The sequence below is a fragment of the Ursus arctos genome, chromosome Y (assembly GCF_023065955.2).
Source record: "Ursus arctos isolate Adak ecotype North America chromosome Y, UrsArc2.0, whole genome shotgun sequence".
Classification (NCBI taxonomy): domain Eukaryota; kingdom Metazoa; phylum Chordata; class Mammalia; order Carnivora; family Ursidae; genus Ursus; species Ursus arctos.
The window spans coordinates 23945379-23957894 of NC_079874.1; the positions used below are offsets into that span (position 1 = coordinate 23945379).

The window sequence follows — 12516 nt, forward strand, 5'->3', positions numbered from 1 at the left end:
CTTTCAGTGTGTCTTTTAATTTTTGCTGAAAGCTGAACTTAACATGTTTATTAGATAAATGGGTCTTGTATGGGGAGGGGCTAGCTGGGTTTACCATCTCCTATAGACAGTGGTTGTCAAAGGCTAAAGTTTCCTGTGATATCCTTGTTCTTTTCTCTGTGTTGAGCTACATTTCTCTAGGAAATCTTCTTTAAATAAGATCTGAGTTTAGTTTTTAGTTTTGAAATCCATGTTATTATATGGACTCCCTATCCATGTGGATTAGAGGAAGTTTTCTTATACTTTCATGGTTAGGTTACAAACTCTCAGCTTTTGTTTATCTGTGAACATCTTAATTTCTTCCTCCTATTTACAGTACAGTTTTGTCAGACATAGTATATCTGCTTGATAGTTTTTTCTTTCAGCACTTGTTTATTTGTCCAAGGTCATCTTGATGAGAAATACACTGATAATCTTAGTGAGAATCCTGTGTACCTGATGTGATGCCTCTCTTGCTACTCTGGAGATTATGTTTTTATTTGGCTATTGATAGTTCAAATATAATATATCTTTATGTGGGTCTGTTGGAATTCATTCATGTTCTTAAACTGTATGCCCATTTTATTCCTCAAATGGGGGAAATTTTTCAGCCTTTCAAATAATCTCTATGTTGCTTTCTCTCTCTCTTTTCTACTTCTTCTTAACAGTGTATATGTTAGTCCTCCTGTGGTATTACACGGGCCCCTTAGGGTCTGTTTACTTTCATTCATTCTTTCTGCTTCTCACCAATCATTAGAATTGTCCTGTCTTTGCAGTTGCTGATTTCTTAAACTATCTGTTCAAATCTACTTATGTAAATACCTGTAAAATGAATTTTTCATTTAAATTTGTGTACTTTTCAGCTCCACAACTTTTTGGGGGATTTCTTTTTATGTTTTCTGTCTCTTTTGTTGATTTTTTAAATTTTATACATACCTCTTTTTTTAATGATACTCATTCTTTTCATTCATTGAGCATCTTTAAGAGAGTATATTTGTTTTTTGTTTTGTTTTGTTTTGTAAAATTATATTTAATATTATTTATTTATGTATTTATTTGTCAGAGAAAGCACAAGCAGGGGGAGCCGCAGGCAGAGGGAGAAGCAGGCTCCCTGCTGAGCAAGGAGCCTGGTGTGCAACTCAGTCGCAGTACCATGGGATCATGTCCTGAGGTGAAGGCAGATGACTAACCAACTGAGCCTCCAGGAATCCCCGAGAATTTATTATTTGTTTTGAAAGTCAGCCTCTGGTTGGTCTCGGACATCTTCATTGACTTCTTTTTTTCACTGGACTGTAGCTTCTTGGTTCTTTCTATACTTTGTGTGTTCTTTCTTGAAAATTGGATAATAGAAATGCACAGTTTCCCTTTCCCACAGTTTTGCTTATTTTTGATGTGGATGTTGTTGTTGTATGCTGTATTTGTTCTAAGAATCAACCTTTGGTGTAACTTGGAGGTTTTTATACGTATTTTCTGAACCTGTTCCCTTCCTTGGGCGTGTATGGTCACTTTTCTAAATTTCCCCATATATATGTTTACTATTGAATGTCCTAATCCTGTAATGTCACGTTACACACAAGGAAAACCAGAAACGTGAAGTGGGGTAATCTGTCTACCGTTTTTAATGCCCTGGAAGTACTAAACCAGAGGAGAATGGTTTTCCAAATGGGACTGGCAGTTGAACAATGGCTTCCCACCCTAGCTAAACTTAGTATATGATCAGGAGCAGCAACCAAGAATCAAAACACATATCTCTGATGTTTGGAGGACAGAATGTTGTTCCTGGAACATTTGCCTTTGTTACGTGAGACAGTTTTTACTGAGAGATGGATTCTTAGGAATCTCCCCAAAATTAGCTTTTACTTTCAATTTCATGTCTTTGTATCTAAAGTGAGTCTCATGTGGTTACATAGGTGATTTTTTTTTCTAAGTCATTTTGGCAATCTTCACCTTTTTTTTTTAGATTTTATTTATTTATTTGACAGAGACAGTGAGAGAGGGAACACAAGCAAGGGGAGTGTGAGAGGGAGAAGCAGGCTCCCCACTGAGCAGGGACCCCAGCATGGGACTCGATCCCAGGACCCTGGGATCATGACCTGAGCCACCCAGGTGTCCCCAGTCTTTACCTTTTAATGGGAGAACTTAATCTTTTTACATTTAAAGTTAATGAATGATACTGGTGCGTGGGTGGCGCAGTCGTTAAGCATCTGCCTTCAGCTCAGGGCGTGATCCCGGCGTTCTGGGTTGAGGTCCCACATCAGGCTTCTCTGCTGGGAGCCTGCTTCTCCCTCTCCCACTCCCCCTGCTTGTGTTCGCTCTCTCACTGGCTGTCTCTCTCTCTCTGTTGAATAAATAAATAAAATCTTTTTTAAAAAATAAATAAAGTTAACAAATGATAAGGTACCTGATTGGCTTAGATGCTGGAGAATACAATGTGTGACTCTTGATCTTGCAGTTGTGGATTTAAGCCCCACATTGGGTGTAAAGATTACTTAAAAATAAAATCTTTAAAGAAATAAGTAAATAGAAATAAAAGTAAAGGAAAAGGCATGGGGGGGCAGTTTTTTATAGTGTACCATTTTGAGTTCTTTGTTTTTCTGTATATGTTGTTCAGAGTCTCTTAGTTGTTACCCTAAGAATGTCAGTTAATACCCTAAACTTAATCTAGTTTGAATAATAACAATGTGTTTCAATAATGCCAAGTTAGTTTCAATAACAAATACTGTGTTCTCAATTTCAGGAGTTCCCCTTTATATTTTTATTGTTAAAGATTACCTCTCTAGACATTTGTGTGACTATTCAAACAAATTTAAAATTGTTTCTTACATTTGCTTTTAAAATTGTTAGCAAGAAGAGCTACATAGACAAAAAGTAATACTAGTTTTTGCATTTTCCTATATAGCTACTTTTACCAGTGTTCTTTATTTCATACACCTTCAAATAAGTGGTTAACGTCTTTCATTTGGTATGTAGGATACCCTTGTAGACGGGAAGCCTCTGTGGCTCAGCATACTCCCCGCTTAGCAGAGAGCCCAGCATGGGGCTCAGTCCCACAACATTGTGGGCCAGAGTCAGAGGCTTAATCCACTGAGCCAGGCACCCCTCTTTTGTCATTTTATACCTGTCATTCTGCTGCTTTCCTGATTTTTGAGGTCTCTGATGAGAAATGTGAGACATGATGTGTAAATCTTATTGAAGATGACTTCCATATGACAAATTGCTTCATCCTTCATGATTTCACAATTTAGTCTTCAGCTCTTGACAAATCAACTATAATGTGTCTCAGTATAGCTCGCTCTCTGATTTTCTAGTTTCAAGTTCCTTGCTTTGTTGGCTTGTGTGTGTCCACGTCTTTCATCAAAATTGAAGTGTTCAGCCATTATTTCTTGAAATATTTTTTCTGTCTTCTTCCCCTGGCACTTTCATATTACATATATTGTTTCACTTCATGGTGTATCACACATCCCTTAAGCTTTTTTGACTTTTCTTTCTGTTCCTCATACTATACTATTATCTATTGCTATTTTCTTACTGTTTTTCTCTGCCTGCTGTAATCTGTTGAATCCCACTATGCAGTTTTTCATTTCTTTCATTTACTCTTTGTGCCCAGAATTTCCATTTAGTTCTTTATGTAATTTCTGTCTACTTTTTAATAAGTTTGTCCTACATCCATGTTTTTTGTTTGTCTTCTAGTAGTTTGATCATTTTTAAGAGTGTTTTCAAATCTTGTAGGAAGTTCAGTGTGTAGCTTCCTTATAAACAGTTTATTTCTTTCCTTTGGATTGACCATATTTTTTCATTGGCATTGTATGTTTCGTGATTTTTTTTCCCCTGAAAACTTACCTCTAAATTTTATAATGTCCTCCCTGGAAATTAGATCCATCCTCTTCTCCAGGACTTGCTCTTCTTGATTGTTGAAGGATTAGATTATGTTGTGCCAGTATTTTGACAAAATACAAAAAAAATCTGTTTTGCAAATTGGATCTGTGTTATAGCACATTCCTTTAAAATTATTTGAAAACATTTGTAATTCTGCTTCATCGTTTACTTTCTGATTCTATTACCATATAGATATTTAGATATTAATATAATTATAATTATATTAATTATATATTATATATATATATATTGGCCTAGGTGAAATAATTATATTAATTATATATATATATTGGCCCTAGGTGAAACCTTAGTGTCATGTATTTTTTTAGTATTTGTCCCAGACCATTCATGTGATTTTTTCCTTCAGTGTTTTTGTCTGCTTTTCAGTATCCTAATGTCTTCTCCCCAAAGAAAGGCACTCTAGTTTTTGCTACTTTGTCTTACTTTGTCAGTTGTGTTTCCGTATATTTGCTCCTAAGAACTATGGGGTTTCTATCACCTTACGATGTATTTGACCATTGCCTGCCATTTTCCACCATAAATGAGTTCTGAGGAAACAGACATTAGGTTTTCTCTGTGTACATGGGTTCTACTAGGAGCCTTAGATAAACTAGCACAAACACAATGTTTTGCAAATAAGGTCTTCTTTGCTCCATCCAGAAACAGGAACTGTTCCTGTTCCAGGTCTCACATTGGGAATGTGGCCTATTATCTTCAAGACCTCTACCATGCAGGGTAGGTGGTGGGGCAGCACCAAAACCCTTTCCTATCATTTTTAAGTTGTGATTTTTTTTTTTTAAGTTGTGATTTTTTTTTTCCTTTTCTTTTTTAATGTGGTGTTTCCTTGGTTTATGTAGATTTTTTTTTCTTTTTCCAAGGGTTCTGGCAGTTTCTAGTTGGTTTTTGATGTTTCCATGGTTCAAACTGGCTGCTGTACAGTACTGCTTTTATCGGGGTTTTGGGGTTTTTTTTGTTTGTTCGGTTGGGTGTTTTTTTTTTTTTTTTTTTTTTTTTTGGATTTCCAAATTCATTTTTGTTTAAGAAATTTCTTTTAACCCATTAAAAACCTGATTAAAGTGCTTATCTAAGATATTAACCCCCTAACTTGGTTGTACATATTTTAGTTTTTGTTCATTGGCAGTGTCAGTTTTTATTTGGATTGCTTTTAGGTGAACTTACAAATTATGTGTAAAGTCTGATACAGTTTGGCTTTATATTGGACAATCAGGAAATACTTCGCTAGATACCTAGGCAACCTTCAGATAAGTGCCTAAAAGGGGTGCCTGGGTGTCTTAGTGAGTTAAGTGTCTGACTCTTGATTTAGGCGCAGATCATGATCTCAGGATCGGGAAATCAGGTGAGCCCCACATTGGGTTCCACACTGGGCTGGACATGGAGCCTCTTTAAGATTCTGTCTGTCCCTTTCACTCTGTCCCACTCCCTTCTCCCCCATAAAGTAAAATAAAATATAAATTCAAATTAAAAAAAAAAAAAAACACCTGAAAGAAATAGTAAAAGAATGTTCTTAGAGATGCAAAGAAGGGTCAGCATACGTAAAAGGTCTGAACGCAAGTGTCCCTGACCTCCTAGAGGAACAAACAGCAAGAAGGTAATTTGTCACTGGAACTGAGTAAGGGCGACAGTTTTAGAGATGAGGTAAGAGAGATAACCTAACAGTGTGTCTGATTATGTAGTGCTATACAGGAGTTTGTAAGGTTTTGGATTTTACTTTTTTTTTTTTTTTTTTTTTTTAAGATTTTTTATGTATTTATTTGACAGAGATAGAGACAGCCAGCGAGAGGGGGAACACAAGCAGGGGGAGTGGGAGAGGAAGAAGCAGGCTCATAGTGGAGGAGCCTGACGTGGGGCTCGATCCCAGAATGCCCGGGATCACGCCCTGAGCCGAAGGCAGACGCTTAACCGCTGTGCCACCCAGGCGCCCCTGGATTTTACTTTTTAAGTCAGTGGTTCACCACTGAGAGTGAAATTGGAATTGCAAATGTTACTGGCCTCTAGTGGTTGGAGGCCACGGAATGCTTCTCATTATCTACAATTTACAGATCTATTTTCTTGTACCCTGACTTATGTGAAGTAGGATGTCATTGCAGCATTTTGATGAAGGTATGATATGTTTGACCTAAACTTTCAAGTTATTTTCTAATGCTGCTTTTTTTTTCCTTCAGAAAATGACAAATATGAGATATTTACAGTGTGTACTCATTCTTTCTAATGAGTTTGCGCGGTATACTTTGAGATATCCTTGAAAATTTGTATTAAAAACAATTTTTTTGTACGAAAAAGTATTAAAATATTTCTACAGAAAATTATGAAGAAAGGCATACATATGGAACAATTTAGTTACTATTTTGGAGGGTTTTTTTGAACCCCATCTTTGGTATTTATAAATTAGAAGGACTTTTAAGACTTAAAAGTTGTGTAGATTTACAATTGGGCAAGTCTAAATGAATTGAAGCCTGGCTAGTAATGCGGCTTTCTGAAACTGAACCATGTATTATTTCTTCTCCTTGTCATTTTTCCTTACATTTCTTGTTAATATTTTTGTGAAGCAGCAATGTGTGTGAATGAAATCTCAGACAGCTTCCATTCTAGGGTAATTGAAGGGAGAGGAGCAGGAAAACTGGATCCTTGGTCTTGGGGCCACTAATCAGGATTTGAAATTGAAGGCATACATGTCTGTTCACACTCTGCACCACATCATTCATATCCAAAGCGTTTTTGGGGGTTTTTTCCCTCCTGATACGAAATTTCTCTTACAATACGAAAGGTGCTAATAATTTTCCAGCAGGCAATCCAGAACATTTCGTTCTTAAGTTATTAAAAGTAAGATTGGTAGGTAATTTTTACCTTTTGAGGAAATATTTGAAAGTTACAATGTGGCCATCTTGGATTTGTTTGAATTATGCTCTTTTTCCAAAAAGGTAAAAAATATGTACATATGCCCAAGAAAATAAATAAAGGACAATAAGAATATAAAAAGAAATGAGTGGTGATACTGGAGTAAAATTAGAAGTAGAAAAGTTAAGATGAAACCATAGAACTTAAAATCCTTCAAATTTGAATCATAAATTTATTTCAGAGACTTAGCAGGTATCAAGACAAAAACATGGCATTTAACCACAAGTACAAAAATGTAATTGATAATGCTCTTTCAGTCACCATTTAGCACCTAAGTGTGTTAGGCTCCATTTCAGTAACAGGATCTCTCTTCATTAGCAAAGCATGAAAGAGCCTGCTTTTGTCAGAGATTTAAGATGACTATTCAATAGCTAAAATAAAAAGACAAAAGTGGATTTATCACTGAGGATAGCAAGAGAGAGCTCTCCCAGCTAGGCACATTTTCTGAATAAAGCAGACTGTACGGAGTTCAGGCATCAGCAGATTTGGACAAGTGTCATTAGGTTGACATTTGTAGATTCAAGTCATTCATGAGACTGAGTGTTGTTGGATGGGTTCCTTTATTGGAGTCTATTTCTGAGTAGCTGAGGTATTTTTTGAAGCACAGTGGTTGGTTGCAAAAGCTTTTCACTGAGACTGTTGTACTTTATTGATTAAATAGATACAAAGGTGATTTTTTTGGCTTTGTTTTATCCTGACCAGAAGAAAAGCTCTTCCTAAATTTGTGAAAACTTTAATTTCTCATTTTCAAATGGGAGATACAGACATCTAGCTTGTAAACAAGTATTATTTGCCAACTTAGTAACTACTCATGGAACATCTCATATATTGTTGATTCCGGAATCACAGCAATAAACTAGATACTCTAGAGAGATCAACACATTATTCAACATTTTTAAAGATACAAATAAATAATAATTAGATGATGTTTCTGGTACTGAAATTACAGACTTTTCAGAAATTTGTCAAATAGATGGTAATACATAAACAAGATAGTTAGTATTCAAATGGTCCTCATACTTATATGTACATCATAATCATTGAAATTGCGTATTAAAATGTAGATTGCTGGGCCTCTCTTCCTGAGTTTCTAAATCAGAAAGTATAGATTGGTCTGAAAAATTTGTACTTTTAAGACATAATGCTGATGCTTCTGATCTGATAGTTATATTTGAAAATCACTTAAAAATCACAAAAAGCTTTATCTATTTTGAGTTCCCACGAACTACTTGCTTCAAAGTACAGTTCCTTGAAAATAGTTCTTTGTTTGGGACGCGAAAAATACAGAGTTTGTATTAATCACATTTTTTATTGTATCTAAATAGTTATTTAAGGTTTTTCCAATGGACATTTTAAAGAATATCCTGCAAATAATTACATTTATTCATGTGTATTTGCTCTTTGCATTCTTAATCACCCCCCATCACAGTGCATACTAAAAAACTGTGAGACATCTAATATTAAGAAACTATACCCCAACAATTTCCAAACTGTGGTTACAATTGGAAGTTTTGCTCCCTGAAAGATAGCTTAGGTTTATCTATTCTGTGTTGTTACTGTCTCAGTGTTAAAGAGCTACAAGTTATTACCTTGTATTTTTGCAGTTTGTCTCCCCTATTAAAGATGAACCAGTATCAGAATAATTTATTGGAGCTTTTTTATTCATCAGTGTAATACATTAAATAGAAAATGTTTTTATTTCAGAACTGTTCGTCAGTTGGCACAGGAGCAGTTTTTTTTAATGTGCACAAGATGTTGCATGGGACACAGGCCTCTACTTTTCTTCATTACTCTGCTCTTTACCATTTTGGGGGTGAGATATTTTAAATGGATTTATCAATGTGATTCATTCTTAAAATCAGGAACATACAGGAAATTATAGTTTTAAGTTTTATTCAGATTTGCTTATATGGGGCACCTGGCTGGCTCAATCAGTGGAGAATGCAACTCTTGATATTGGGGTTGTAAGTTTGAGCCCCATGTTGGTTGTAGAGATTACTTAAAAAGAGAATCTTTTAATAAAAGGAAAGATTTCATTATGCTTAATAAATAAAAATAATATAATCTTTTACAGTAATTTCTGTACTATAGACTGATTTTTATTTGCTTTTTATAAACACTGTCTTGCAGAAATAGAATTCAAACAGCTTTATTGTGTTTTATGTCATTGATAATAAGGCGCTGCCATTTCATTTTACCAATTTTCTAGATTTTTAAAAATTAACATGAATTTTGAACATGACTTTTTGAATTCATATTATAATTATTTCAGAGCACAGCAAGAGAGAGAGGTAAACATTCAGGTGACTATTTCACTCTTCTACGGCACCTTCTTAATTACGCTTACAACAGCAATATCATTGTACCCAATGCTGAAGTTCTTCTAAACAATGAAATAGATTGGCTCAAAAGGATTAAGGTAAGTGGTATAATATTCAGTTTACTATAGCACTTTTAAATCAGCTGCGTTATTGAAAGAGGGCTTTATGAAAATTTTGAGTATTTATGTTAAACAAGAAACCCCTGGAAATAATAAAAATAAAACAAATACACATTTCATTACTAAATTAGTAACTCATAATACATAGAACATACAGCTAATTTTATTTTATATAAATGGTTTACTTCAGTTGGGACTTAGAATGCTGATGTTCAGTTTCCTCCATTTTGGGTTTTTTTTTTTTTTTTTTAAAGATTTTATTTATTTATTTGACAGAGATAGAGACAGGATAGAGACAGCCAGCGAGAGAGGGAACACAAGCAGGGGGAGTGGGAGAGGAAGAAGCAGGCTCATAGTGGAAGAGCCTGATGTGGGACTCGATCGCCGGGATCACGCCCTGAGCCGAAGGCAGACGCTTAACCGCTGTGCCACCCAGGCGCCCCTGTTTGTTTTTAACATATTTTGCCTATTACATATCTAGGATATTCTTAATTGTTTTTAATTAGAAATGTCTGATTAGCATTTACATTTAACCACCTGTACCTTTCACTTATAAGACAGAGTTCTTTTAGAATATATTTTCGAAATGGGTAGCTTTTAAACTGTAGGTTAACATTCTCCTGTTTCTCAACTTCGGCACCATTGACATTTTACCATTATTCCTTCTTCTGAGGAGCTATGATATACATTGTAGGATGTTGAGCAACACTCCAGCCTCTAATTATTAGGGGGGTGTCTTCCCTTCCCTCATATTTGTGAAAACCAGAAATATATCCAGACATTTCCAATGTCTTGGGACAAAATTCCACATTTGAAAGAGTTCAATAGAAGGAAGAAGATATCACATGAATAGAAAGGTTTGGAGTAATTACATCTGAGATACCACTTTGCTCCAGCCTCCTTTTGTTCTTGCTTCTTTTGTTCTCCTTTCCTATGAATTAGGTTTCTTAACATTTTTCCTTTGGCAGGATAACGTGAAAAATACAGGTGAAACAGGTGTTGAAGAGCCAATCTTGGAAGGTCACCTTGGGGTAACAAAAGAGTTACTAACCTTTCAGACACCTGAGAAAAAGTTTCATATTGGTTGTGAAAAAGGAGGTGCTAATCTCATTAAAGTAAGTTCTAAATTTTGGCACTATACTAATTACCATGACCTTTTAAATGTTTGTTAGCAAATCTATCTGATTGAGCTCTATAGTATTTTGCTTAGAGATACTATCTTTGTTATTCATCTTATTGAAATCTTTGCCCCTGTGATGGCTACAGTGATTTTTGTTAAGTTTTTATTTAAATTATAGTTAACACACAGTTTTATATTAATTTCAGGTGTACGATATAGTCATTCAGCACTCCCATACAACATCTGGTGCTCATCACAATGCACTCCTTCATCCTCATCACCTATTTCGCCCATCCCCCTACCCACCTACCTCTGGTAACCACCAGTTTATTCTCAGTAGTTAAGTGTCAGTTTCTTGGTTTGCCTTTCTTTTTTTCCCCTATGATCATTTCTTTCTAATTCCACATATGAGTGAAATCGTGTGGTATTTGTCTTTCTCTGACGACAGACTTTCCCTAACCCTAACTGTGGATTTTTTGAGATTTATTTATTTTAGAGATAGAGCACACACAAGACCATGGGTGGGATACAGGGAGAGAACCTCAAGCAGACTCAGCATTGAGTGTGGAGCCCAGTGCAGGGCTCAGTTGCACAACCCTCAGATCATGACCTGAGCCAAAACCAAGAGTTGGGCGGTCAACCGACTCAGGCGCCCCTCAGTACAGTGGTTTTTAAATAAATGTGTGCCTCCTTTAATTCAGGAGATTTTATACAGTTGACACTTGAGCAATAAAAGGGTTATGGTAGCCGAGCCCTGATGCAGTTGGAAATCTGCATATATAATTTTTGCCTCCCTGTTAACTACTAATAGCTTACTTTTGACCACAGACCTTACTGACATCATAACTAATGATTAACACTTACTTTATATGTTATGTGTATTATGTGTTTTTGTGTTTTTTTTTAAGATTTTATTTCTTTATTTGAGAGATACGAGCAAGGGTGGGGGGGCCACAGAAGCAGAGGGAGAAGCAGAATCCCCGCTGATCAGGGAGCCTGATGCGGGACTCAATCCCAGAACCCCGAGATCACAGGCTGAGCTGAAGGCAGAGCCAACAGGCATCCCCATATGTACTGTATTTTTAAAATAATCTAGAGAAAAGAAAGTAATCTTAAAGTACTGTTTTGTATGTACTAATACCATAAGTTTACATTGTTTGCTTATAATATAAATCATCTTGTCAGTACCTTTGCATCAATATTGCTTTATTGTCAGAAAACACTGTAGATGTTATATGTACCACTAACACTAGACACCAAAAAGGAAAAGATAACATGAAAAAGCAATTCATATTTATTTACAGGTATAACAGTTCGTGCGTTGACAACAAAGAAGCGGTGGTATGGTTGCTTTTGGTAACCACTGTGGTCTATACGATTGCTTCTTGGTAGTCAGCCTATACATAACTAATGAACAAATCAGTATAAAATTTTAATGGCCTATGGTATCACAGTCACATTCATAATACAGAATTGGACACAAATACATTAAAGAAGAAACAGTTACATGTGATGAGAGGCTGATACAGTTTCTCCAATTCTGAGAGAGAGGCATCATTATAGCGTAAGGCAACTCTTTGAAAGCAAAACATAAAACAGTAAGAGCACCAGCACATTATTAATTTTACGTTAAGTCTTACTCTCTGTATGGCTCTGTAAGGATAGGCTATCCACTTCCCTGTGAGTCTTGCACACGATGTCCTACACAGTGAATACATGATGATGCTAATGACACGAAACATCTCATGCAGTTCCTGCTGTATGATTACTAAATTTTCCCATAAAGACACACACAAACACAATGGATAAGTATATTAACTGTACAGCATGATGATGATTTACTGTCCACTAAATGGAAGGGGATCATCATAAAGGTCTTCATCCTCCTCATCCTTGCAGTGAGTAGGCTGAGGAGGAGTTGGTCTTGCTGTCTCAGGGGAGGCAGGAGAGGCAGGTACACTCAGTGTAACTTTATGGGAATACAAAGTAGTTTCTGTCACACTTTCTTGCTTTTTCGTTTCTCTAAAAATGTCACTGTATGGGTCCAGCCCTTCTACAGTTTGCTTTACTTTCAGTGTCCATATCATGGAAGGGTCCATGTCGTAAAAGAAGTCAAAAGCAGTCTTGAATAATCAGAGCCTTCTGC

At 35.9% G+C, this 12516-nt stretch overlaps 1 protein-coding gene across 17 annotated transcripts in view; it reads left to right on the forward strand.

The window, feature by feature from the left end:
- LOC113248372 (probable ubiquitin carboxyl-terminal hydrolase FAF-X) overlaps window positions 1-12516 on the forward strand; it is a 155144-nt gene that overhangs the window by 109535 nt on the left and 33093 nt on the right. For 9 of the 17 annotated variants that reach the window (XM_044380522.3, XM_044380523.3, XM_057315561.1 and 6 more), the window contains 4 exons: window positions 4555-4629; window positions 8515-8623; window positions 9083-9229; window positions 10219-10365. In XM_044380522.3, the coding sequence (XP_044236457.1) occupies window positions 4555-4629; window positions 8515-8623; window positions 9083-9229; window positions 10219-10365 (478 nt within the window). The remainder of the gene's footprint in view (window positions 1-4554; window positions 4630-8514; window positions 8624-9082; window positions 9230-10218; window positions 10366-12516) is intronic. The other 8 variants (XM_026489772.4, XM_044380529.3, XM_026489773.4 and 5 more) reach the window with 1 other exon arrangement.